Raw genomic sequence first — 26,755 nt, forward strand, 5'->3', positions numbered from 1 at the left:
TTACATTTTATAATAAAATGGTAAACTGAATTTCACCTTATATAAAACATTAAAACATATATACTAATAAATACAAATAATCAACGAAAAAAAACTAACAAATAGAGAGAAAATGGTTTAGAAATACTATGAAATTACGATTAGGTAAACGGATATAACTAAGCAAAGTGAGCTACAAATCCAATACAGAGCCAAAGATAGTGCCTTATCATAAGAAAAGTTGATGGATTCATCATTCATCCCATCTCTGTTGGCATATAGAAAAATGATATCATTAAGCAAAAGAATTAGAAGGAAAAAAAGTTACATCGGTTGATTAAGACAATTTTCCTGATTGCTCGCATTTATATGGCCATTGCTTGTGGTTGTAGTCTCATAGTCATAATACATACTCTCATTGTCCAGTTTCGTTTAAAGATGACTTCATTTATAGGTGGTTGCGGTTGGGAAATGAGAGTCTTTAGTGCTAAGCCTTTAAGACATTTTTTTGTTTGTATTTTTAGATGAACCTAAAACGTGACAGTATATTTGATTGATCCAACAGTAATAAAAGAGCTTAAACCGGAATCAAACGTGACACTCTATTACTTCTACTTGTCGGTTTTAATTTCGTCTCGTTTCAAAATCGTTCTATGTAGGTTTAGCACGTTATGATGATAGATTCATCAGAACAAGTTTAATGTGACGTCTATGTGTAGCTAATTCTGATCTGTATTCGGTGAGTCTGTCGTAAAAAGTCAATGGTCAACAATATAAACATGGGATTGACAATTTGACATCAAACCAAAATTCTGATAATAGTAATCACTTGCAATTACCGAAACCGGAATATACCGGTTTACTTATCGGTTTTAATTGATATTTTCTTCGGGAACAGATTCGTCCCAGAAGAACTCTCTGTGAAGAAGAAGAAGAAGAAAGATGGAGAAGAAATCTCAGATTTCGTCAACGGAAGCTGTTTTCCTTGGAGCTCTAGCTCCAGGCGTTAATGTCTGTACTAATTTCTCTTCGAATTCTTGTTACCTCTTTGTGGATGTTTGGTTAAAACCCTAATTTGGATCGTGATTTTGTCCAGGGTCCAACATGGAACACATTGAGATTCGCGTTTCTGCTACTGGGTCTATGTCTAGCTTTCATGCTCTCTGTAGCTTTCACCAGTGGCCAATCAATGTTGCTTGTTCATGTTGGCTTTCTCATTGTTATCGCATCTACTCTCTTTATCCTCCTCAATTGGTATGTCAATTTTTGCTTCTCTTATCTCAATTTTGTTTGAGCTTTTTCTGTGTTGATTCCTGTTGAAACTTTTCGTTACTTTCTAGGGTTTTAGACGAATAAGTAATTAGATCTGATACAAAACTTTCTCCAGTGTCTTATTGTGTTGTTGATCAATCCTTGAGTTGTTCAATTTAAGGATTCGAACATATTTCTCTACATTGCTGTTATCTTGAAGCTGAAGGTGTTCCTGTTGCATTGTTTTAATGAGTTATTCTTCATCATGATCTTTGTGCTATTGAGTTAGATATCAGATAAGGGTTCTCAGTTCTCATAGTTTTGTATTTCCTTAGAAAATATCACATCTTTGTGTTATCTTACTGTTACCTGTCTGTTCTCTAAGGTTTCTAAGATTCTAATAGGGTTTTACTTATGCATCTTGAAGAGTATATTAAGTATTAACCTTCACTAGATGCTTAGTTGCTTACAATGCCTATTCTTCTGTAGGTTTCTTGCTCAGACAGGCTTAGTACAAGTGGAAACACAAATGCAGGAGCTGAATTTGTTACCGAATGATAAAACCAAATGATCATGGTCACACCGGTAGAAGCAGACGCTTGTGTAACAGAACAACAGTTAACAACAGATATATCAAGCAAATATGAGGACTGGATTGGTACAACAAGAAGATCCAGTTTCTATTGTTGGTACATAGCATTTACTTTCTCATTACTCTTCCTTAGTTCTCCTGTCTTTTGTTGTTTTCTTTCTTTGATTTGAGAAGACAGCCTTCATCGTGATCAGGATTTGATTTGCTCAATTCTCCAACATTAGTTTCTCTGTTTTGGTTTGTACCTGCTTTTAGGAAGCTATTCCAGACTAAGTTTATACCTCCCATGTAAAAAGAGGATTATTATTGTATAAAGATTGTTCTCATACTTACACTTGTTTATAATGGTCTCAAGGCTAATCTCATATACATTCCTCAAGAAACCAAAGAAGTTGATGGTTTCAAAAACTTTCAAGTTTCTTCTCTTTGTTTGTTTATGTACAACCAAACCATCTCTTAATATGATTTTCCATTCTCGTGAAAATTTGAGAAACAGTACACAAAGAGAGAAGAAATAACTATAGTTGTCACAACTTGTCAACTTAGGACAGTTTCTTGAAAACTCACTCACTCGCATCTTTAGTTGTTCATATATGCAGGAGGAGGTCCTCTTAGCCTCTGACCGTTCTCATTCAGCCACTCTTTTTCTCTCAGAAATCTAAGAAACGGTCCGGGATCGTCACTGAAGCCATAAGGATTTGTTGTGCTTTGTTGAACGTTGCCGAGCTTCTCTCCTCTAGATTCATGGTCTTCCATGTAGAGCTGAGGGTGAAACGTTGAGTTTTGAGAAGAATCGTTTGGTGTCCCGTACCTAGCTAAGAGACTGAACTTGGAAGAGCCATGAGCCATAAAGTTTCTCAAATTGTTTGTTCCCTGAGCTTGATAGGAATAGGCTGGTCCAAGATTCCTACTTTCTCTGTACCGACGTAACCATTCAGAAGAAGAAATCCCAACAAAGGGTGGGTTTGTGTATGGCTTCATGATACCGGGGAGTTCCATATATCGTGTCTGATCATAGAAGCTCTCTGCTTTGTTAGTACTAGCGTCATTATGAAACCAAGAAGCGTCTTCAGGCAGTAGTGGAGCAGACGGAGTAGGAGGCGAATAGGAAGACGCAGGATGCTCGGTGCTGCTATTGATGGAGAGACTATCAAAGGCTGAGACAGGACCTGTTTCATCAATAGGGCCCAATCCGTTTGGTTTACTTAAACCGAGTCGTCCTTTCTCTTTGTTCTTGTCAACCACCCACGCGCTCAGCGATGGAGGTCTTCCTGAGACAGTGCCTTCTTCGAGATGCAAATGTTGTGGATCCGTGTCCTTAAGACCTTGCGTAAAGCTGAAACTTTCAGACCCAATGAGTGATAAGGTACGTCTTAGGCTGTCATTGGATGTAGTTGTTTGATTTCCTGAAGTTGTGCAATCAGAGCTAAGTGGCTTTGCTGCAATGCCAGAAGAATATATTGGAGCAGATTGACACCTTACGAGCGGCTTGAGAAGAATGACTTCTTCCTCTTCTACAGGAACAGATCTTTCATTCTCCAAAGGAATGATTTCAACTGGTCCAATAGTAACGCATTTTCTGTTTCTACCCTCTCCATTTCCATGAAAGAGCTCTCCGTTGCTTTGCAATTCACCCGAAGTTGTGTAGAAATGAGTCCGTTGATTGTCAAAGAATAGCCACTTTTGAGAACCCTTCTTCTGCCTAGTTGTGATATCAATTGCTGAACTAATAATCCGTTGAAGACGAAGCTCCTTCCCTCTATCAAAACTCTCTCTAAGATCCATATTACTTGAGAAATCCAAAAGTGCATGTATGGGAGCCAGAGGAGCCAAGGACTTCAGTTCATGATCTTCCCAGAGAGCTAACAACGTTTTAGCAGGGCAGTTTTTGTCTTTCACCTTTAACTGGTTCAAGATATCAACGAGTTTGCCAAAGAAGTAAGATATTGCACTCTTGCTCTTCTCATCAAACCTGCATTCTTCTTCTTCTTCTTCTACCTTGTCAAGCAGAAACGGTAAGTAGTCTAGAAATACAAGTAGAGCAGGTAAGAGAGGGCAAGAATCCAAGGGAGTTGTCTTCAAACATCTCTCAACAACTCGCCCCATGACGATAAACACCATAGTTAATGCTAAATTTGTTAGCTTAACTTCCTCTTTCACGATGTCGGATCCATTAGCCTCTGCTAAATTGTGGAAGATGTAGATAAAAACCGCAACAATTTGGAGGATTTTATAAGGTCCCTTTCTCGCCGTGTCCATAAATTGATAAGACTCCAACATGGCTTCTAGATTTCTATCATCTGCTGCAAACGCTGCATCCAGTTCTCTTATAGTTGATGCAAATGCCCGACCAAACTCATCAAAACTGAAACAAACCAGAGAGAAGTGAAGAGAAGAACAGTTTTGGAGAAAGGCTCATCAAGAGCTTGAGCTAAAAGAGGAGATAATGTTGTACTTCAGTCAAATGTTACTCATAGTCCAAACTGACCTGGATTTAAGGAAAAAGAAGCTAGTTGTTCGAACAACCAGGGGCCATAAATCAATTCCGGCAACTAGTTCTCCTTTTGCTTTTGACAAATCTCGTTCCTTCACAGAAACTTTTTTCTCTGATGGGTTTAAGTAGTTAAACTCTGCATCAGTAGACAGAGACTGCAATGGAGATGACCTGTTCTGTAGTAGTTGAAACAAGCATTTTGAGCAATGTAAGGCAAAGACAATCTCATTGCAGATAACAGAGAAGTATCAGTGGATCAATCACCTTCTCAAACAACAAAAGAAGATTGTTCGAAGCACCAGGAAAAGGCTCTTTCACAGCTAAGCTTCTTACGCAGTGATACAGAGCCAATAACTCATCACTAACATATGTGGCCAATACAGCTAGCTACACAAATGTAAGAAAACCACTCAGAAACGGCAAATGACAAAAGAAAGTAATGGAAGAAGAATTAGTTACCTGGTTATGAGGATTTCCACTATCAGGCCAAGATTTTGCAGCTTCAAGATAGTAAGTAGCTGCAGTTGACCAATTAGGATGTTCATGTGCTTTCAGATATTGTTCTTGATACCTTTGAAGATCTCCAAGACAAATGTAGAAACGATGGCATAAGAATCTGCTTTTTTGCTCTCCTGATTCCTCGGAGAGTCTGTGGTAATATCCTCTGACTTTGGAAATCAGATTCTGGTAAAACTCAGCTGCTTTTGACAGAAACAACTTGAATGCTTTCATATGCTTGGCATGATCATTTGTTTTAAGGCCTTTACGAAACTCATCGATGTGTTTATAGTGGAGTTTCCAGAGACAGAACTCTACTTCTTGAAGCTCTTCGTGTTGGAGATTGCTTTTAAAGATTTGCTCGTAGGTCGAACCAGCTTTCGCGTATAATTCTGAAACATCGGTATGCAATATAGTCTTTGAATGGATTAATGTCCATAGCTGTTTCTCAATGTTATTAACCTGAGAATAAAAAACATCATTCAATTGTGTGTTCATCTACAGAAACAGTAAGATTCTTTAAGCAAAAGAAACAAGCTTTACCTCAACAAGAAAGTTAGGTTTTTGTTTCTGATCAGCTGAATTAGCTTCCATGATCTTTGGAATCAGACAAATATATCTCAGACAAGTGTTCGAAATTTGAAGACAGAGCACAAAAGCAGCCTGAGAAACTAACAGAGATTCAGAATTTTCTCATAAACAGGAAGAAGATGAGCATTTCATTGATGGCATAAGCAAAGATTCAGGACCAGAACACTGTGGCAATTATAAAGCAGAGTGCTTGGTCTACAAGAAATCTGAATAAGCTCAAAGCCACAAGCTTTGAGTGAAAACCATGAAACCCAGATGATGAAATTCAAGAAGTACAGAGACAAAAGCAACAATGGAAGAAAAAACAGAGAAAGAAGAACACACAAGAGATATCACAATCAGAGAAGCAGAGTAGAGAGGGGAAGAAGAAAATCGAAGGAGAGAGTTGAGTCTTTATGGAAAACGAAAAGACGAAGAGGAAGAGAGACTTTACCAGAAGAAACCTTGACGTACGGAGATTGGAACAACAAAGGGGAAGGAAGAAGCCAAGGGAAGTGTGTCACATGGAAGAGAGAGATTGCTCAGTTGTGAAACGGACAAATTAGAAAGGTAGCTGATGATGATGTTGATGAATTAATGATGATGATGATCATGATCATGGAGAAATGGAGGTGCATAGGTGGATACATATCTAATCCATTATCTCACTTCTTCTTCTTCTAAGTGCGCCCACCTATTGCTTTGTTTCTCCTCTAAACTAATTTTTTTACATTTTCTCCTTAAATTTAATTTAACAATGTAATGCATATTAATCCTATGTAAAAAGAAGTTTAGAGGAAACAAAAGTTACCCACTACTTAATATTCCTTGACGTTTAAGCTAAACCTTCCTTTATCCTAAAGTCCTAACTATGTCATGACTTTAGGGATATAGTAATCCTATGCGAATTAATTTATGTAATGATACCTATAATTATAAAAGCATCAATATGAGCTTTATAGTGATCTTTCAAAATAAAACATCCGTTGAATTTTTCAGACTCAATAGTAAAAGAAAATTTCGTCTGACCAGAATTTGAATATATATCATCACGACTGAAAATTAAATAAATTTATCAACGGCTGAACCTAATCGAAGAAAATAGTTTGTTCAAAGACCCAAAAAAGTTATAAAAACATAACAAAATAAATATTTAAGAGGATTTGTAAATTGATGTGGAAAATAGTAAATAAGAATACCTTGATTTTTTGTCCAAAAAATAAATAAAAAATACCTTGATTATCCGAGTGTTTTCTAAAAATTGTATGAAATTCAAGTGCTAATTTTATTATATTTTATCAAAAAAACTGTTAATCTTATTAATATGATCATGCACCATCGCCTTCCAACTTTCAAAATAGATAATCTTATTAATATGAAATAAACTGAAACAAAACATTTATTGAGAATAGACTCTGGTTCAAACACATACACTTTGTGTATATATTGTGGGACATAACATTTTTTTTAATATATTGATGAATTGCGTAACTCCATGATTTGCTAGAAATATTTCCACAAGAAATTATTATTTTTTGTGTGTGTGTGTGACTGTGTGGGTGTGTTTATTGATATACTCACATATGATAATCTAAACTATTAGGTGTAAAAAGATGATAAAAGTTTAAAAGTTCCAAGATATCTGCACCTTAGTCATAATTTAACTAGTTTAATTAAGGAATTGATATTCCCACAAATCACAGATTAGCTACAATTGTTTGTCACTTGACATCACCTCAAAAGATGACTTGTCTTTTTGGTTATGGATGGACCCAATGCGTATTAAAAACAAAGACAAACAATACACGTAATTGAATGGAAATTTACCAACACAACTTTCTTCATATTTATCATTTAAAAATAAATGACTAAAGAGAGGAAATATCTTTGATGATTGGTGTCAACATTTGATGATAGATACACATGCATATTATTTTTTACTGACTTTCCTTTATAAAAAAAAACGTTATTGTTGGGAATTATATTCAAAAGCATCCCATGATGCCATGATGATGGTGTCTATGTATAGACATTTCAAAACGGCAGCTGGAAACTGTATTCGCGTTATAATATGTATCTTAAATCTCGCTAGTGTTTATACTACTCCATAGATATCGATTTGCGACGATAAGTACGAGACTAGAATAGTGGCTTTGGTATTGACTTTTTCTATATCGAATTATAGAATAATTGTATGATTAACTTCTTAATGACAATAGACATTCGAACCAATTACACGCGGGCAACGAACGTTGTAGTAGTTGTTCGCTACGTGATTTGACCCATTTCTCTCATTGTTATCATTATGAAAATATTTTACGAAACTTTTAGTCCGACATCTTACACTGTTTTACTAACTGCAGCTCTCGTCTTTGCTCTTCATGGCATTTTATGGAGTACTACATCGCATTATTGTACATTCAATAATGGAGTTCTTAAATGAGATTATAAATGGTTTGACTGTTTTTTTTATAAAGATGATGTACTTATAATTTTAAAATTAACTGGTAGTAAATATATTGATATGTATGTATCATTTATATATTGGTTCATATCCCATTTGAATTCAAAATAGTGAAATTATTAACATTTTCCATGGTTTTTTCGGTGAATTATATTGTCTAGTCTATTTCGAATTGAATTTAATCTTAAATCCGCATCATTCTCTATTTTGGATCAATAATCTGATTTTATACTATGTGAACCAATTGACAATCAGTATATATGTTACCTCGCTTGACACATAACTAAATGAGATTAAAAATGTGGTCCCTTTTTTGTCAAAATTTAAAAATGTGGTCCTAAGTTTATATATAAATATAGTGTTATCGAATATGAATCACATATAAGTATATTTTGAAGAAAAAACAAAAAAAAACAATGTTTAAATTACACCAGTTAGTATGACTTTTATTAAAAATTGAAAGTACACTGTTTAATTTACATTGAAAGAAACATATGTTTATTAATATCTTGCAGAATGTTTTCAACTATATGATTGAATATTGATTAATAACTGCCAAGTAATACTCTATCATATCCTCGTAATGGGTGTAAATTAACATATCAATATACAAAGACTTTTTTACAACTTACAAAAACCATTTACATATCAATAACCAAAGATTTGTAAACAAAAAAAAAAAGATTTGTAAAAGGCCACGCCAAAAGAAAAAAAAAGTTATTGCAAAGGGTCAACACTAAATTACGTTGGGCCAGAAATTTTCATTCGTTATGCCTTAGAAGTAGCTCCTAAATTAGGTTAGTACACATATTGAGTGTTTTGTTGAGTTTTTTAAGCTAAGAGTCAGACATTGGAGCTCATGCAAAGATTTCCACATAAACGTGTGAAATTGTTGTTTTTATTTCTTTGGTGAATGTTCGTTTTCTTATCCGGATGTTGTTTATTTTGTCCACTCAAATTAAACATTTGATGAGTTTGGATATAATATCAATAGCATCCAAAAATAATGAGATTTTAAAAGAAGCCATCATCTTCTGCATATTTCTTCTGAAAACTCTCTAGTCACCTCCATACGTAAAACAGATAAAAATCTAAAAGAGTAAAACGAGAGGTAACTGGTGATGAGAACATAGTCTATCGTCCTCGAGGCCTATCATGAATATATTTGTAAATATATCTTGAAACACCACACCTAATCTTTATACTGTGGTTAACGTGGGATGTGCTAATGTAGTTTATGTCACTGTGTTGTAATACTACTTCACCGGCGCCATCTTTAACTATTTTCTTTGTTTTAAATTAAATGTTGTATTAACTTTCTTTTTTTCTAATATTGTTTTGTGATTTAATGAAATCTCTCATTTTCCCCTAATAAAATAGTACTAACAAACAAAAAATACAGTAACTATAATAGTATTACAAAATTCAGTCTAATTTTTTAGGATGTAATAAAACATTTTCAGCATGAAATGTGTAAGGTTGGATCATGCTGTTATACTACTCACTCCTAAGTTCTTTTGAAATTGGTTACAAAACTGATAATAGACTTTTACATGCTAAAATTGAGCATTTTAATATTTTTCAGAAGAAAAAAATAATAAGTTAGCCGATCAAAAAGCAGAGCCAGAAATAACTTGTAACAAATTTAGATCTAACCACCAAGCGGAAGAAATGGAGAAAATAGACCTAAAAAAGAGGTTAAAACCCCAATTTCAAAGTAACAGAATTAACGACCACAAAATAATAACAAGCAAAAAATCGCAACTGTCTTAAGCCTTTTTTTAATCCAACAAAACCAATCTCTCATTTGTTCTTCTGCATAATCTCTCACACACTTCTATTTCTCCCTCTCCTTGTCACAAGGAAAGGGCGTAGAAGAACCAAAACCTAAACAAAAGAGCAATAATAACTCATTAAAAAACCAAAACCAAAAAAAAACAAAATGGGTGTCAAAATGTTATTAATCTTTGGTCTCTTGATCTTAGCTATGGTAGCTAAATCCGTCAATGCAACCTACCCTTTAACCAAATCTTGCATCAACGGGCAAGGTTGCATCGGGGAAGACGATGAGCTCGAATCTCTAATGGATTCAGAGACAAACCGTCGTCAACTCGCAAGAGGACGTCGTTACATTGGCTACGATGCTCTCAAAAAGAACAATGTGCCTTGCAGTAGACGTGGCCGATCCTACTACGATTGCAAGAAGAGAAGAAGGAATAATCCTTACAGGCGTGGATGCAGTGCCATCACGCATTGCTATAGGTACGCTCGCTAAATGATAGAGAGGAAGAGATTTGATTCAACAACGTACGTTCGTATCTTCATTCTTCTTTCTTGATCGTTAATATTAATTGCCTCTCCTTACTTCCATCTTTTTTTTTTTTCATTCTTTCTTAACGTATCCTATGTTATACGTATGATCTATATATTCTTTTTTGTTCTTTATATAATCATCATGATGCATATAAGCTTTTGATTCATTGGTATATCACTTACTTTTCCTTTGTTGTTGTCCTTTTTTATTTCGTTTCGTTCATATAATTAAGTTCCGTTTTGTCTATTATATACATCATGATGTTTTAGTATTTTACAATTAAGCATTAATTTGTTTTAAGACGAGGGATCAAATGAGACCTATTTCTTCTTTTATATCTTCTTTTGTATTTTATCTCGAAACAAACGTTGCAGATTAAGTTGAGATTGTTAATGATGGATCCAACCCGATCGGAATAAGAAATCGAAAATATGTTAATGAAAGAAAGTCCCACATCGGAAGTTGGAGGAATTATGAAGTGATATATAAAGGGTTAGGGTCACTCCACCTATTGCCAATTGGTTTTAGGTTGGAAGCCGATATTTAAACCCAATTCTATCAAAATAATTTCTTATTTTATCAACAAAATGCCGCACTGTACCTTGGATTAAATGAGAAATAATTTGAGGTCTCTTGCTTAAATTTCCAAGTCGAGAGGAAGGTTTTGGGGTGTATCTACATGAAACTATGACTTAGATCAATCATATGATCACATGATTGATGTTTCACATCACAATGTTTTCAAGCCAGTACAGAATATTTTATTAGAGATAGATCAATTCTACTCCGTCCGTTATTTCTACAGTTACATATCAGAACACGAGTTTTTGACGGAATGACGTGTAATGAAACATGTGAACTAAACCAAAAAGTATAATATAATATTGAAATACTGAAAACTAAAAGTGAAACTTGATTTTGGATTGGAAAAGCCCAAGTCCGAGCCCAAATCACCCGCACCTTCATGGTTAGGAAAAGTGTTTTGGAGTTCAGTATAAGATCTCAAATCATCCTTAATTAAACTTCTTAGTTATAACTAAATAAATCGAGGAGTTTCATAACTAAGAATGTCCATGGATGATAATTTGGAACTGAAATGGGTGACAACATAATTTGGTTGGCTGGCATTAATAGTCACTTCTAGTTTAGTACTTCGACACTAAACTAACTTATAGAGTGGAGAATATTTATGCGGTCGCATTCAAAAGTCAAAAGAGCTTCAAGTTCATGGGGCAATAAAGAGAGCCCTAAGAAAACGTCTAATGTTCTTCACTGAGGCCCATCCTGTGTTCTGACTGATTTGCTTGCTGTGTTTTTTTTACTTGTCTGTTTGTTTGTCTGAGGAAATGTTTAGTAGGTTCATGGTCACAAGACCCACCTGCACTACTACTTCATTCAGCACTGTATGGTCATTTTCTACATAGTCATTAAATTTTAAAAAGAAATAGAGCCAAAGTAGACTTTGAAGTGAGATGAGAACCTAACTTTGAAACATTATTGCTATTCACACCACATCTCCATTACTTTTTGACTTTTCTTTTTTTGCTTTCTAATTTTGAAAACCACAAAAAAAAAAGCTTAACTTTTTTAAATATACTAGAAAATGAAATTTTACAAATAACCTTTCTCATTTTATTGTATGGAATAATATTCTTTGTTGTAACTTGTAAATGAAGAAGCATTTGTCATCTAAATCTTGGTATATATTTAAGGAATTTAGGTACAACATGATAAAAAAAAATCGGGATTAGATTCTAGTGGGTAAGATTTGATCAATAGTACATATATATTCACAAAAGAGTGGAAAAGTTAAAAATAAAATAAAATTTAGGATATTATTTTTTGTTTTATAAAGAGAGAAATTTTAAAAATAGGTCAACTTCTCAATAGCACCAATAGTGGAAATGGGGCCCACACTTCAACTCTCTTCACATGAGAATTTTTTTTGTTTAGAGAGAGAAGAGATAATAGATCCGGTCCACCATGAGAAGATTGAGTCAAGTTTAATTTAATTTTTAGTCTTCGAAGACCATTCAATGATAAATACTAACATAATTAAAGTGTTAATTATTTCTTTTGACCACGTCCATTTTGTGTAACCAATTAAAACACCTAATTTTTGAAAGTTTCCAACAAGCCTAATTTTACTCTAAACAAAAAAACCTTTGACCAAGAAATATTCAAAAGATAAAAATCATATGGGGCCAATTTAGCATATGCCCATTACCTCAATCCATATGCCACTAAGTCCACCTTCAACTATATTTTAAAACGAAACACTCAAAACATAATTTTTTACCCCAAGATATTATTAGACCCAATAGTGACCACAACCAAAACTTGTACTCTAATGTATCCAAAACCACAATTTTTTGTTCTTGTTACGGTTAAAAACAAACAATATCATTATCATTCATTAGGCCACAAATATAGGTAAAAGCGGTCAAATCTCTAAAAACCCTATCATCAAATCATGAATTCAAAGAAAATATAGTCAAAAGATTCCTTACCTCTTAATTAATACTCTCTCTTTTAGACAGCTAAGCCCCACTCTTTATCTTCCTTCTATCCAATTTACTCTTTTCTTTCTTTTTTTCAATTTCGTATTCTCCTTTTTCTAAGGAGAAAATATGAAAATAATAATAACAAGAAAAAAATCTCTTTTATTTTCCACACTCCTTTTTCTTTTTGTTTACCCTTTCATCAATCCTTAGCAAAAAAAGGTTGGACCAATTTGGTTCCCTCTAAAGACCAATCTCTTCATCTTTTGTTTACTGAAAAAAAACAAATGTAGAATGCAACTAATTGTGTGTTTATGGAAATAAAATAGAATAGAAACAAAAAACAATTTGCTCATTTCACTAAAATTGTACAAAACTCACTGAATTATTATCAGTACTAATCTAATTTATCAAATTCTGCAGAATAAACTCATCAATATTAAACCATTAATACAATTGAAATCGCGAATTGGATTTAGCAAACATCTCAACATTACAAATTTTCTCGTATAATTCTCAACATGATTCATCTCAATTCCCCAATTATAATATATAATTAAGATCACAAAAGGATAATAAAAATTTGAGTAAAAAAGAAAAATTAGGTCTTTTTTTCAAGAAGTAGAAGCTGATGAAGAACCTGAGACTCTAGGAGAAGTCACCGGGAATAGAGGAAGAAGTCGAGGCTCTGGATCCATCGGAGTTGTTGCCGGAGATGGATGCAAATAAAAGCCTCTCTCTTTCATTGCTTTCTCCTCCGCAGCAAGCTCGTTGGGGCTTTGGTTTGATGACCCGGATCGATCAAACGGGTCGGGTATAAGAGGCGTAACCGGGCTGAGAACGAGAGATGGGAAATCTAAGATGCTTGGAGAGAGGATCTCCGGTTTACGGGGAGAGAAAGCTGAATTAACCGGGTTAAAAACCGGGTTTAAAGGATTGATTTTGAGATTCTTCATTGAATTACGACGCTCGTAGAGACGAAACCCTGATGCTGAAGAAGAAGACTGTTTCTTGTTAGGTACGGCTTTGATTGGTGGGATTGAGAAAGAAGAAGGAGTGGATCTTGGGTCGGGTTGATGATGGGTCGGGTTTGGTTTGAGAGATGAACCGTGTTTGGGTCTCTCGGCGGATCCGGTTAGCATCTGGACGACTTGTTTGAAGGAAGAAGTATCTGCTTGGACGAATGTTGTCGGGTACGGGTTACCGGATTCGGATCTTGTGGTTACGTGTCGGGTCGGAGTTGTTGGTGGTTTGTTACTTTCACTGCTACTGCTCATACCGCAACTGTTGTTGCTGTTGTGACATCTCGGCGACGGAATCAGATTCGTCGCTTCTCTGTATCTCGGTGAATTCTCCATTGTAAGAGAAGAGAGCTTTTAGAGAGAGAGAGAGAGAGAGAGAGAGAGAGAGAGAGAGAGAGAGAGAGAAACTGTGTTTTGTTTTTGAGTTTAATAAGCTTTGTGTTTTGGTTCGGTAAGAAAATGTTTTCGGTGGGCGCTATTGGCTCTTTAGTCTTTTTTCTAGTTTCTTTAGGTCTTTGCTCACGCGCTGATTTAGAGAGTGCGTGTCACGCGCCGTCGTTGAAAGTGGGAGGAAAAATGTGCTCTATTTGGTTTTAGTCTTGGCAATAAATGATAGAGGTAGAGATAATTTACCCAAAGAACATTGAATATCATGAGAGGAAAATGTTGAACTCAATAAGCAATGATGGTTTAGATGACTAGGACGTTTATGTGACCTTTTGGTCAATAGAATTAATATAACTCGAAATGAATGTTATGGTAAGTTGATTTATCTACGTGTCGTCGTGATATATATATTCAACCAAGAAATGCTTATCTTGGAAGTAATCTAATCATTGGGTTTTAGTCGTTTGACTAAGTGAACTTAACATATGTGGAGAGATGTTGGGCTTTAATAGTTTTTTGGGCCTTATATTTATTGAAAATCTATGTGTACTTAGGTTGTTGCTTTACTTGTTGCCAAACGGGTTCGGTGTGGGTTAAGAAACCGAGCCCAGTTAGTGTTCATTTATTTGGGCCATGTATTATATATAGTTTATATTTTCACATTGGTGTTATCAAACTATGGAGTATCGATGACATATTCATTATTCAATACGTTAGATGTTTGAATTTTGATGCTAGAATTTAGGCTTGAGATTCAAAACCTTCTTCCTTTTCACTCTTACGATTTTTGGTGAAATGCTTTTATCCAAATAGTCAATACTAGAAATGATCAAACCTTATGAATCTCTCATGGATAGATATTTGATCTCGTGTCTGTTCAAAGAAGAAAATAAGAGTGAAGTTAGAAAAGATTCACACCGCAATATACAATTTCGATAATTAAACAGGTGATCAACACTTTCATCAAATTAGCTTCTTCTCAATGCGACTAAATTCTTCTTTGCTTCATAAAAAACTGAATTATAGTGACAAGGAGAAGTTGTAAAAAAAATCAATCATGATACTGTTACTAGTTTACGCCAAGTGAGTGTGTACAACATACTTTTTCTATTGACCCGAAATGTAGAGGCCTAATTAACCAATGCATAACAACCCGGTTAACATTTTTAAGAGAGCACGTGAGAAGCTTTATGAGCTAAGGAGAATCTTGATCCATGACACCCTATAAAATATTTTTTTTTTTTTAAATGTACAATCGCTTAATCGTCCCGCCACAACCCATAAACTCTTCTTGAATCTTGTTTAACACTTTTTGTTAAAACTGTTTTTTATTAATATCTTGAATTATTATTTGTCCTTTGTAACTTTGAGATTGTGATGGGAAATAATGTCAGCCCCGTGGCCGACAATTACGCAGCTGATTTTTCTCCGTATTCAAGAACAGACTAGAAACCCTATTCGATGAGTCCCCCTTCCCATCGAGCTTTTCACCCTTCTTTGTAATCATTTTTTTTTTTGTCTGCAGCGTAACTATTTTTATCATTTTTATTTGATCAAACAAAAAAGATATACAAGTTGAGAAAGAAAATAATATTCAAGTTATTCATTTAGTTACACATTCTAATTGTAAGATTCTATAGTTAACATTCATTTTGCTCATTCGTTTTGTAATGTAATGGAATCATCTTGAAAGCTGCTATTTTTATTCAAACGAAACTCAAACGACGTCACTTAAAGAGATACAACATAATACCCAAGCATTTAACTTAAAGACTAGCTAACATTGATTAAAATTCAACCGTACAGTAGACGCATAACAACACTCTCTCTCAATCTTTTTAAACATGAAACAATCAAGATAGTAACCAGAGCATCAAATCATCTTCATTTGGGGCAAGACGGGTTAAAGGCAAATGGACCAACGTTAAAGAGACCGTATACGAGCTTGTTGACGACCACCGTAGATTTTCCCAGCTTTTTCTCAGGCTTAAGTTCAGCGCCGACATCTCCACCGAAGAGCTTTGAGACTTTGCTGCATTTGTAGTCCTTTGATTTCACCAAATACACACGACATCCTCTGAAACCGAAGTTCGTCACCGTCTTAGGAGCCAACAACAAGAAGTATCCGTTCTTGTCTGTCGTCGTCTCCGCTGTTATGTTCTTCTTGCTCTTACACACTAGTTTCACCGTAGCACCTGCACAAACCCATAAAAAAATATTAGTCCGATATGTTTATAGAATAAAAGGATATAGTTATGTGTTTTTAATTATTTTTGTGGGAAGTAGTGAAATTTATTGGCCAGACTGTAAAAAACAGTGACTGATGAGTGCAGAAGTGTACATAGTCACTCTCTTTATTTCACACCTATTTTCGAAACATTGACTACTTACGTAACAAAGGTCCCACTTGTAACGTTTTCAAATTTGAATTATTTTCTGAAATATGCGTCATGATTAAGATATGAAGTACGTATTATTTTATAGATATATACACTGTTTGAATGCGTATGCAGAGCCAAGTTGAGTTGTTTGAGAGATTGTTACTGAGGTATGTCTCATGTATGAGTGAATAAACTGAATAATGAAGTGGAAGAAATAGTAGTAATTAACAAAGAAAATAGTTCAAACCTTCGATGGGTTTAGCGCCTAAGAGTGTGTTGAAAGCAGCGTACTTGCAGCTTTTGCAGTAAACCGTACCCCGAACGGCGACTAGACTACGGTTGAACTTAGGCGGGTAAACCGGCGGTGTAACAGGTGGCTTCGTCGGAGGAGAAACCGGAGGCTTAACCGGAGCTTTGGTAGGAGGGTAAACCGGGGGCTTAACTGGAGGTTTGGCTGGTGGGGAAACTGGTGGCTTGACCGGGGGTTTAGTTGGGGGCTTAACCGGGGCTTTGGTTGGAGGGTAAACTGGTGGCTTGACTGGGGGTTTAGTTGGGGGCTTAACCGGGGCTTTGGTTGGAGGGTAAACTGGTGGCTTGACTGGGGGTTTAGTTGGGGGCTTAACTGGAGCTTTGGTTGGAGGGTAAACTGGTGGCTTAACCGGAGGTTTGGCTGGTGGGGAAACAGGTGGCTTGACCGGGGGTTTAGTTGGGGGTTTCACCGGGGCTTTGGTGGGTGGGTAAACCGGGGGCTTAACCGGAGGTTTGGCTGGTGGAGACACTGGTGCCTTAACCGGGGGTTTAACAGGAGATTTGGCCGGTGGGTGGGGGTGAGGGTGAGGGTGAGGGTGGTGGTGATGAGGAGGGTGTGGGTGGTGGTGGCCGTGGTGGTAAGGAGCAGGAGCAGGAGCTAGAGAAGGGGTTTGAGTCTTATGGTTCACTTCTTCAGTGAAGACAGAGGAAGTGAAGCACCAAAGTGCTACGAGACTCACTAATACACTCTTACCAATGAAACCCATTTTTTGTTTTGTTTTTGGGTTAGTGATATGTTTTGAGATTATGAAATGGGTGTATATATAGGTGGAAGGTTCACGCTTCGAGTGTCATGAAATTACTCCCTTTTATTTGTAAATAGTAAATCAAAATCGATCGACATGAATTACCCCATTATTAGTTACTAGTACCATTTTGTGCCCAAAAAAAAAAAAAAAAAAAAAGTCACTAGTACCATTTTGTTACTCTCTTTTTTTTGTTACTCTTTTTTTCTTCTGATAGATATTCAAGATGGAAAACTTTAGTTATCCAACAACATTAAAATGGTCATTGTTTCCTACACATCTGAAAAAATGTGATATGCAAATTTTCTACTATTACGACCAAACAAAAGTCACATCCCTGGTGAACCAATGTTAAAAAGATCTTAACCCAATTTTACCAAAAAAAAAATCTTTACCCATCTAGTAAACATTTGTCGTCTAAAATATATAAAAAAGGACTAATAAGTGTAAGATCTTTTTTTTTTATGATAATAAAATTAGATTTAATATAAGTAAGATTTAGATCGCCTATTAATTAGTTGATGTGTGTTTAGATCGTCTAAGATATGTCAAGTTGGTGTATTTTTATCAAAAAAAAAAAACAATTTGTTGAATAATATAGTCACAAAAAAAAAAAAAAGATATATAGTCACACACAATAACTTTACTATTATCACTGGTGATCCATATAAAGTGAACATTAGTAAATACTTTAACAAAAGTAAGATATTGGGATACTATAAAATTTAGGAAATTGTTTTATAGCATGAGTAATAGTAATGTTGAATTTGAATTGTCATTATAATTTGTTTTGTGAACTTTTTGTTTTGACATTATATCAAAGAAAGCAATTTTGTTTTGAAATCCAAGCTAACATGCAAAAGTTTTTGATAATTTTTATCTATGTATTTAGAAAAATCATAAGTGATGGTAATAACAGGCATTAATTTTTTTTAAAGGAATTTAGTACCATAATTCACATATGAGATAGTAAAAAACTTTGATATAGTAGTCAGGCATCTGATTCGTGATTGTATACTATCGATGTTGATTGTAATCCGAAGTTATAAATTACCAAATCTGGTTTGCATAATTGATTGAATTTTTTTTGGATTATGTCAAACAATTTTGTTTTGAAAGTAGTATGTATAACATTTTGATTGGCATTTGTGACACAGGTTAAGCTACCATTCTATAAAAGTATTTCAACAATTGTCCTACTAAACATGTAGTATTCAATTATTTTCTATATACTAAGTAGAGAGTCGAAGTGACTTTGCCATTACTTATATGAAGAGCAAACAAAACTTTCATTTGATACATTGTGATTAATGGAACCACATTTATGTAAATCTGATGTGTTTTTTTCACTATTTTCTTATAATAGATCACTGAATGAGATCTTCGGGAGACTTTGAGCGTAATTGCTGCATTGAATAGCACATGTCGCTCAATTGCTTTAGAACATTTATTTTCATAATACGATTTAATGTTTTTTTTTGCTAAAAACAAGTAACATAATACATTAAAGTTTGGTCACGTAAGTCTAATATTCTTACACAAGTCAGCTGCTGATAACATACTAAATACATAAGACAACTCTATAATACAAAAATTACTCATCTCTTAACAAGCCAAATATATTCAAATTTGAATCCATCATTATTGAGATTACTGTTCTTCAAATAGTTAAACAAATTACGCTTAGATATTTTTCCTGTTGTTTGTCTGAATGTTTTTTTTGTTTTTTTCTGTGTAAAGATTAATTTTAAAACTTCTAAATCGATTCACGAGTAGGTCTTACCCCACCATTTCTACAATGATCAGTAATATTCACGAACTGGTAACTTAAATTATTACAGTTGTGGGAGAAATGTTTTTGTCCGGAGAGAGACATGTCATGTTACATTTTCGTGTTACCTGCAAAAGTATGGAAAAAAAATGATGGACCCAATATTGGACCCACCCACCCTATCAATTTTTTATTCTTCAAATAAAACCTATCTTTGGATGCTTTGGTCTAAACGTCTCACTAGAGATATAACACAATTATGGGCCATAATTGTTTAAATGTTTAAATCCGATAACGCGATGATGTATCATTACATTTACATAGTAGACTAATCATTCTTGTCGTTGGAATGATTCTCTTTGCTTTTACGTTTTACTGAATTTAATAAAAATAATAAATACGCCCAAAAAAGTATGCATCGTGAACTTACCACATTTCCCTCCAAGAAATATGGCTACTTTCGTGGTAGTCTTTGCCCTTACATTTTTGTGTATATATAAATTTTCATTAGTCTATAATTATAGGATAATATCATTGTTGCAAATTTATTGGTGATTTGTTTCCCCAATCTCTTAAGATTATAAATTGTACGTGTAAACATTTTTGCCGTTATTCGATTTATTATGAATAAAACGAAAATAAATATAATTAAGAAATAAACTCTTAGACAAACAAATACATATATGAAATATACAAGTACCCTTTAGTAACAGTTTTTAAGTTTTAATTATATTATTCATCTTATCCTATTTAATTCATGTTCTTGTTCCCACGTCCATATGAACGGTTAGGTTTGTTAGTGTCCGATATAGTTGTGGGATCTTCACATCAACAAAAAGAAGTCCCAACAATCTCTTAAAACTAATCATGACCAATTGTCTTTATACTACTTTGGTGAAATGTTTGGATTTAATTCTGGTGATATTATGCTACCTTTATATATACAAGTTTTGGCCCAAGATCTGCCTTCATATATCTGGGCTAATGATATACAGTACTTTATTAGATAACTTGTTTGTGCTGTGCGAAGAGAAAATTTTACATTTTGAAAATTCGTTCCAAGTCGTTAATACATGGTAGTTCATTAGTGATTGATTGAAATTTCATTAGTGATTGATTGTATTATTGGCTTATATCTATATACTTTTCTAAGTATAAGTTTTTTAATTGCCAATTTTCATATTCATATATGCGTTATTTACCAACTTGATTATCAGAACACCTATGTACACATGTAATATATTGAACGTTCATAAAAAGTTTCATAGTCCACACATGACATATATATCACATGATGACATTTAATGTCAAATTGAATTCCACGCTTCCTACGTTTTTTTATTTAGGAATTTCAGAACTTGGGAGCTGTGGAATCCATTATAGTTTAATGAAACTATGATTTTTAAAATGGGGTTATAACTTATAACTGTTTAAAGGATTTTTTTAAATGTTACTGTCAATAAATCCACTCACTCCGACTACTATAAATTTTAAAACTGAACATCTACAGCAAAAACTTCTATAAATTTAATATTATTGGGGGCATAATATTTATTACAAATATTAATTAATCAATATCTATTATTTTAATAGTTCTAGCAAAATTCAGTTTTCATTTTTGACTTCAAATTCATTATTCTTGCATTTTTGTGTTTTTATATATTGTCATAGTATTTTATTCAAATGTGTAAAAAAAAATCTGATTAAAAAAGATCTTAGAAAAAAAAAATCTGAATTTTTGTTTAATAATGTAAAAATGTTTTGCTGTATTCATATCTAACGCTAAGGCTCCAATTTGTAAATTGCATAATAACATAGTGGTATAAGTTACACGATAAATATTCGCATAATAAAAATTTACAGAATGAATAACAAGAAAACGAAATTACTTTTAAAATATATTGATTGAATATATTTTGTAGAACAGCAAAATAAAATATTATATTAATATATATATATATACTTAATAAACAAAACCATGTTTTAATTAATTTTAGTAATTTTTAAATAATATTTGATAATAAAAATATAAGATTACTAAAATTTATTAAAAAGTTGCGAAAATATTTTTTAAATATTATTAATGAAATAATTTTTTGTATAAAAAATATATATTTTTCTTTTATAATTTCTAATATTTATTATGCGTAGAATAATAATAATTTATTATGTGGATAAGTAATTCTATATCCAATTTTTTGCATAATGTATTTATTTGTAATTTTAAGTAAAAATGCAAATTTTGTTTTTTTGTGCTTTCTATTGTAATTATGTAGATTTTTTTTTTTGACAAATTTTTTGCATAATCTCATTAAAAGCACTATTATATCATTATTCATATTATCAGTCAGAGCTTAAATTGTAAAATTGTTTTATGATTTATTGTGCCTAGATCTTGATGTCAACTTTTGCTCAAAAAAAACAAAAAAAGATCTTGATGTCAAACTTACCAAATAACTTTTAGTCAACTAGCTTTTTATTTGTTTATTATAGTTTACTTAAGCGTAGTCGCGTAGATGATAAAATCATAATTCAGTATACCTGAGAGAGTGAGAGGAGAATCCTTATCTATTGACTATTATTACTAAAAGCGAAACTAGCTCATCTGCTCATGTATTCACGTGAAATTCTGCAATCATCCTTCGGAGCAAAGCCAGGAGCATATCCTGGAGAATAGCAAGATTAAAAAATTTGGATTCTTACATTTATTTCCTAGATCTAATTTTAAATTGATAATATACAGGATTTTGTATTTAGGTGCGACCGTGTTATGTTTAAATCAATAGCGTAAATCCAGTAAACAAAAAGATCACTGAAATAATGTTAGCCTAAAACAATATTCGTTGTAATTTTGTAAGTTATCAAACGTCTAATGTCTTAACTCTTAAGTGCCTATATGCAAATACAATTTGATTGTAGTTTGAAACATGATTTTTTTTTGGTTAAAAGTTAGAAACATGTTAATGTACTAAGACTCCATACAGATATTTCTAGTGTCAAAGTTTACTGATATATTGACACTCATATGGATCAACTTTCGATCAGATTGTCAGATCAAAGACTAACTCCTAAGAAATTTGGTTCCACAACTCAATTTATATCATTTTCCAAAAATGATTAATCTTGTGGTTGTGGATTCATTTTAAAGTGAATTTTGTTATTTAAAGCATAGTATCTATTCCTTTGCCAAAAAAAAAGCATAGTATCTATTCAAATTAAATAGGTTTTGATAAGAGGTTGAATTTGATAAACTTACATGTTTCATTTTCACAAAAACGATTGAAAACTAATTACAATAGCGGATTGTAAATCAAACCTACGTATTGCATGAACCTTTTATCTCTATTATTTTCAGTTCTATGAAGGTTCGGTATTTTTGTCAACTGGTTTCTGTCAGGGCTAACTGATCAGTGTAGTATCCCAGGTAGGGTTAGACTATTGGGTTTGGAGTATTGAGTAATTCTGTTGGGCTAGCTATAAATAGAGTATGGGCAATAGTTATAAGAGCTCGGATATACTCAGAGTTATACTAGTAATAGTTTTGGGCTTGGATTAGAATCTAGGCTAGCGTTAGAGGGCTAGGGTTTAGGGAATCAAGGCCTCATAACTTATCTTGATTTTCTAATTAGCAAATAAGAAAACAAAAATCATATGTTTTTTTGTCTGATAGAAAAGCTATTAGTATTACCCATCGGCGACTACTATGCATCATCCTTTTTAGAAAAACTTGTAGGTGCCGACCAAAAATCAAATGAAAAGAAAACTTGTAGGCGATAGTACTGTTTATCGCGTGTAAGGCAAGGCACTGTTCCCAAGTTATCTTTAATTTCTAAATAGAAGCAAGATGATTTTTTTAAACAAAAATAAAAATTGATACAGTATATACAATATAATTTCACACTAGTAACATATTATAAACACTTTAATTGTCATTTTTTTTTTTAACAAATTCAAAAGTTTTCGACAATTCTTACAAGTTAGCTATGAACGTTATAACCAATCCAGCACCTATGTCGTTCCATTATTTGTAACGGAATATCAACTATTTGGGAAATCCCGAAAGACGAAAGTCCATATCTCTAATTGTGCTAATGTGTTTTTAATGGTTTTTTGCTAACAAGATGTCGATAATCTCTTCTGGGTGATAAAACTCAGAATAATTTTGTTTGTAATTAAAAACTAATTATACTGAAGATAAATGATCGTTTTTATTAATTAAAACTTTAATATATTGATAGAAAAGTAATAAAAACACTATTAAACAATTATAGATATAAATCTCATCTTCAATGAGAGATATGATGAAATATACTAACTTTTTTTTCTTTTAATCTCTTTTGTATATCTTAAGGTCTATTTTCATAAAGGGGGTTATGAACTTGAGAACTTCCACCACCATATCACCACCACTCAAAGTCGTTAAAGCTCACCTGATCATCGGATGAACCCACGTACGCGTGATCCTCAGGTGGCATTGATGAGGACGTGGCTTGATGGTGCTGAAGGTCAGTGGTGAGGTCCATGAGATCGTTAGGGATGGGATAGTGATCGTTTAGATTTCCGATGAGCATTGCAATGGAAGCTTCCTCTTCGTCTCTTGGTATGTAATCAAGCATTGCCTCTTCGTAGTGGTTCCTTTCCCTCGACTCATTTTCTCTTCCTTCATTTTGTTTTCCCGAATTTCCATTCATGGCGAAGTACTGTAATAAGAACAAGCGATCACACACAGACACATAAGTCATAAGTCCTAACCAAACCAAATCAAACCATATTATAAACTCTAAATTAACCAAATTTCAATTATTATAAAATTTTCTCCATAGTATTTACTTCCCCCTAGGCCCACAAGTTATTAATACCTACCATATAAGAACAGTTATCATTGACAGAAAAAGGTTTTAAAACTTTTGTCTGGATGCTTAACAAACTCAATTCAAAGACCACTTTTTAAATTTCCAATTTTGGACTACTAATTAATCATTTTTTTTTTAACTTTTTCATGTCTTTTTACAAAATTAAATAGGGAAATGAAGTAAATAGAGAGCTCACGAGATTCTTGCTTTCGTCCTCGTATATTGTTAAAAAGTCTCCTATCTCAGCTCCATTTTGCTTCACAAATTCTCCTTTAGTTATCACCACAAAAAAAAAGGAAAAGGTAAATCATATTTATTTAAAAGTAGTTTTACATAAGATTTTGTACTTTTGAAATAATATTGGAGCTCCTTAATTTACCTGTGTTCTCGAGGACATACATTCTGCTCTTGTTATTGGACCAAAACCTATGTCATTAATACGAGCATTTAGTCTTCTAATTATAATACTGTTCCCAATTGATAAAAAAAAAATCAAAATTTAAAACTAAGTATGAGAACCGGTAACACAAAAAGGGACTAACAGTTGAGCATAAAATTAAAGTTGTGTTAATTGGGAAATGAAAAATGGATTAGAAAGCGAATTATTTACTTGTATTTGAAAGACCAAGACTGCATAGAGAAAACATCTCTCATCTGTACAACGATTCCTTCTTTATCAGATAGCTTCGGAAGATTTGCTTCTGCATCTCTCTGCATTCCAAAGCCATGATTCACGTATTAGTGTCTTGCTAAGAAAAATAAGAACGATATCATTAAAATAAAATTGATTAAAAGTTTGATAAAACCCCAAGATATGTAGAATCTTTTTCCCTAATGATTTTTATTTATTCACTTTTTCGAGGTAAAGTGGTAAACCATTCAATGGACAATTAATTAGGAAAGGCATATAAACGACCTTTCATTTTCTTCAACCCAATTTCAAATTTAACAAATACAAATAACAACATTGAAGGAAGAAGTAGCATTCCATATATTCAATAATTATAAGCTATCTTTAAAAAAATCAAGTTTAAAACTATAAAAAATTAAATTAATTCATATACTACTTGCTAAATAAATAAAAAATCAAAAACATAAAAGTTCGTACAGAAACCAAACAAAATTTGATTAAACTAACTTTACTTCAGTCCACATTTTCTTCTCATGTTTCTTATTCATCTTGTTTTCGTGTGGATACTTATTTTAAAGACTTAAAACTTTTTATTGGTTAAACAGAAAACAGTTAGATAAACATATTATGTAAAATTTGAAAGTAAAATGAAATGTGCAAGAAAAACTCAGTGAAATTGAATAATGAGATAATATGTGGCCGCAACGATTTTTGTGCTTGTGTTCCACAAATCTCTTGTATAAAATGACGGAAGTCTAATCCTCATAAAATAACTTTATTCTTCTAAGAATTTTTTTATGGGATTGTGTTTTAAATTTTCAATGACGTACGTGATTGATGATTATCATTTTCATCAATGCATTTCATTTATCATTATACAATAACAGAAAAAGAAGAAAAATCATGAAAACAAACAGAATTTTTTACCAAGTATTGGTTCGAGAAATTAAAAAGAATTTTAAGAATTCACATACCTTTGGTAGAACTATCCTCCCGAGTGACCCAACATCGCTGTTCTTCAATTCCTTCTCACACAAAACCCTAAGCTTCTACAAGCAACAACCAAAACAAAATAAAAATAATTAAAAATTGTATCATAAAGTTTTATACACCCAAAATTGTATATATTCATATAATAACATGAAAACCAAAAAATAAATAAGAAAATCGTACATATTCAAAAATTGGGACGAATAAAAACCAAACCTTGTTATCAAATGTGGACTGTTGGTAGCTATCTTTCTTGTCGGAGATCTGCACGTTATTTTTCAAGTTAAGCATCATCAGCTGTCTCTTTGAATCAACCAACTCACTTGGACTAGAATTAGGGCTAGAGTTGTTTCTTGATCTCATCATGGCGTTTTTCCTGTTGATCCTTGCCATCTTCGTCATACGCGGATCAAGAAAACCACCTCTCTCTTGCCACAAACAAGGATTACCAACCAGAGAACCGAATTCACTTCCGGTTTGCGTAACCGGGATCTGAGGATAACACTCCGATAAGTAAACCGGCTGAGGATTCATCACCGCCGCCATCTGCTCCACCGGGTATGAAAACGGAGGCAAGAAGTGATGAGGCTGAGCCTGATGATGATCATAAGTAGGGACTGTTGTGAAGTGCGAGCGATTGTTGTTAGGATCCATAGAGAGTTCTTGGACAGAGTTTGCGTTAGAAGAGGGAAAGGGTAAGAAGTTATCCATTTTTCCCGGAGAGAGAGAGAGAGAGAGGGAGAGAGATCTGAGTGAAGAAACAAAAAAAAAGAGAGGTCGTTGGGGAGATTGATTAGGAGAGAGCGAGTGAAGAAGAGACAGATGTTGGAAAAACACAAAAGAAAACGAGTCAAAATGTTGCAGATGGTTCAATGTTTGCAGCTTATGGGGATACCCATCGCACCACTCAGACAAGGAGAGAGATATGAATACAGAGGTTAGGACATATACATACACTAGTACATGTGTATATGTGGCGCCAGATTGTGTTTGAATGTATAT

The 26,755-nt window shown here is 33.4% G+C and overlaps 7 protein-coding genes and 1 long non-coding RNA gene across 11 annotated transcripts; 4 read left to right on the plus strand and 4 right to left on the minus strand.

Annotated features, from left to right (window-relative positions):
• The first annotated feature begins 872 nt into the window (after window positions 1-872).
• On the plus strand, window positions 873-2,205 carry AT1G28250 (uncharacterized protein). Its single transcript, NM_102590.4, has 3 exons — window positions 873-990; window positions 1,076-1,233; window positions 1,720-2,205. Exons 1-3 carry the CDS (start codon window positions 922-924, stop codon window positions 1,799-1,801), a joined length of 309 nt encoding a protein of 102 aa, NP_564302.1. The 5' UTR covers window positions 873-921; the 3' UTR covers window positions 1,802-2,205.
• On the minus strand, window positions 2,153-6,059 carry AT1G28260 (Telomerase activating protein Est1). 2 transcript variants are annotated; one of them, NM_202198.2, is made up of 6 exons: window positions 5,839-6,059; window positions 5,358-5,477; window positions 4,776-5,276; window positions 4,581-4,703; window positions 4,311-4,492; window positions 2,153-4,187 (listed from the first exon to the last, which is right to left on the minus strand). In NM_202198.2, exons 2-6 carry the CDS (start codon window positions 5,406-5,408, stop codon window positions 2,402-2,404), a joined length of 2,643 nt encoding a protein of 880 aa, NP_973927.1. In that variant the 5' UTR covers window positions 5,409-5,477; window positions 5,839-6,059; the 3' UTR covers window positions 2,153-2,401. The 2 variants fall into 2 exon arrangements, with proteins under 2 accessions (NP_973927.1, NP_174147.1); NM_102591.5 differs by having other exon boundaries at window positions 5,358-6,059.
• AT1G28265 (uncharacterized protein) lies at window positions 5,661-5,936 on the plus strand (the record flags this gene model as incomplete). The annotated part of the gene is made up of 1 exon (NM_001332807.1): window positions 5,661-5,936. One exon carries the CDS (start codon window positions 5,661-5,663, stop codon window positions 5,934-5,936), a length of 276 nt encoding a protein of 91 aa, NP_001322989.1.
• Window positions 6,060-8,862: 2,803 nt separating the features above from the next.
• On the plus strand, window positions 8,863-9,076 carry AT1G06133. The gene has a single exon (NR_139027.1). It is a non-coding gene; the product is annotated as an other RNA (long non-coding RNA).
• A 500-nt stretch (window positions 9,077-9,576) lies between these two features.
• Window positions 9,577-10,815, plus strand: RALFL4 (ralf-like 4). Its single transcript, NM_102592.3, has one exon. It carries the CDS (start codon window positions 9,791-9,793, stop codon window positions 10,121-10,123), a length of 333 nt encoding a protein of 110 aa, NP_174148.1. The 5' UTR covers window positions 9,577-9,790; the 3' UTR covers window positions 10,124-10,815.
• A 1,210-nt stretch (window positions 10,816-12,025) lies between these two features.
• Window positions 12,026-14,104, minus strand: AT1G28280 (VQ motif-containing protein). 2 transcript variants are annotated; one of them, NM_001123896.2, is made up of 2 exons: window positions 13,304-14,104; window positions 12,026-12,936 (listed from the first exon to the last, which is right to left on the minus strand). In NM_001123896.2, exons 1-2 carry the CDS (start codon window positions 14,019-14,021, stop codon window positions 12,923-12,925), a joined length of 732 nt encoding a protein of 243 aa, NP_001117368.1. In that variant the 5' UTR covers window positions 14,022-14,104; the 3' UTR covers window positions 12,026-12,922. The 2 variants fall into 2 exon arrangements, with proteins under 2 accessions (NP_001117368.1, NP_564303.2); NM_102593.3 differs by having other exon boundaries at window positions 12,703-14,104.
• Window positions 14,105-15,726: 1,622 nt separating this feature from the next.
• Window positions 15,727-17,641, minus strand: AGP31 (arabinogalactan protein 31). 2 transcript variants are annotated; one of them, NM_001084147.1, is made up of 3 exons: window positions 17,023-17,501; window positions 16,701-16,890; window positions 15,751-16,267 (listed from the first exon to the last, which is right to left on the minus strand). In NM_001084147.1, exons 1-3 carry the CDS (start codon window positions 17,467-17,469, stop codon window positions 15,957-15,959), a joined length of 948 nt encoding a protein of 315 aa, NP_001077616.1. In that variant the 5' UTR covers window positions 17,470-17,501; the 3' UTR covers window positions 15,751-15,956. The 2 variants fall into 2 exon arrangements, with proteins under 2 accessions (NP_174150.1, NP_001077616.1); NM_102594.3 differs by having other exon boundaries at window positions 15,727-16,267; window positions 16,701-17,641.
• A 5,851-nt stretch (window positions 17,642-23,492) lies between these two features.
• On the minus strand, window positions 23,493-26,502 carry LEC2 (AP2/B3-like transcriptional factor family protein). The gene is made up of 6 exons (NM_102595.2): window positions 25,970-26,502; window positions 25,738-25,812; window positions 24,743-24,843; window positions 24,512-24,558; window positions 24,329-24,402; window positions 23,493-23,979 (listed from the first exon to the last, which is right to left on the minus strand). The coding sequence occupies exons 1-6, from the start codon at window positions 26,462-26,464 to the stop codon at window positions 23,680-23,682; spliced, it is 1,092 nt and encodes a 363-aa protein (NP_564304.1). The 5' UTR covers window positions 26,465-26,502; the 3' UTR covers window positions 23,493-23,679.
• Window positions 26,503-26,755: the final 253 nt, after the last annotated feature.

Source organism: Arabidopsis thaliana, assembly GCF_000001735.4.
Source record: "Arabidopsis thaliana chromosome 1 sequence".
Taxonomy (NCBI): Eukaryota; Viridiplantae; Streptophyta; class Magnoliopsida; order Brassicales; family Brassicaceae; genus Arabidopsis; species Arabidopsis thaliana.

Bases quoted from the DNA above. Each gene is read 5' to 3' on its own strand.
- AGP31 (NM_102594.3), bottom strand. From the start codon at position 17,469: ATGGGTTTCATTGGTAAGAGTGTATTAGTGAGTCTCGTAGCACTTTGG. The intron at 16,268-16,700 runs GTTTGAACTATT...GGGTTTGTGCAG, and splicing joins AGGCGCTAAACCCATCGAAG to GTGCTACGGTGAAACTAGTG.
- RALFL4 (NM_102592.3), top strand. From the start codon at position 9,791: ATGGGTGTCAAAATGTTATTAATCTTTGGTCTCTTGATCTTAGCTATG.
- AT1G28280 (NM_102593.3), bottom strand. From the start codon at position 14,021: ATGGAGAATTCACCGAGATACAGAGAAGCGACGAATCTGATTCCGTCG.
- LEC2 (NM_102595.2), bottom strand. From the start codon at position 26,464: ATGGATAACTTCTTACCCTTTCCCTCTTCTAACGCAAACTCTGTCCAA. The intron at 25,813-25,969 runs GTTTGGTTTTTA...TGTTGCTTGTAG, and splicing joins AGTCCACATTTGATAACAAG to AAGCTTAGGGTTTTGTGTGA. The intron at 24,559-24,742 runs GTAAATAATTCG...TTAATGACATAG, and splicing joins TCTTGGTCTTTCAAATACAA to GTTTTGGTCCAATAACAAGA.
- AT1G28250 (NM_102590.4), top strand. From the start codon at position 922: ATGGAGAAGAAATCTCAGATTTCGTCAACGGAAGCTGTTTTCCTTGGA. The intron at 991-1,075 runs GTCTGTACTAAT...GATTTTGTCCAG, and splicing joins CTCTAGCTCCAGGCGTTAAT to GGTCCAACATGGAACACATT. The intron at 1,234-1,719 runs GTATGTCAATTT...ATTCTTCTGTAG, and splicing joins CTCTTTATCCTCCTCAATTG to GTTTCTTGCTCAGACAGGCT.
- AT1G28260 (NM_202198.2), bottom strand. From the start codon at position 5,408: ATGGAAGCTAATTCAGCTGATCAGAAACAAAAACCTAACTTTCTTGTT. The intron at 5,277-5,357 runs GTAAAGCTTGTT...TTTTATTCTCAG, and splicing joins AACCTAACTTTCTTGTTGAG to GTTAATAACATTGAGAAACA. The intron at 4,493-4,580 runs GTGATTGATCCA...CAACTACTACAG, and splicing joins TTCTTTTGTTGTTTGAGAAG to AACAGGTCATCTCCATTGCA.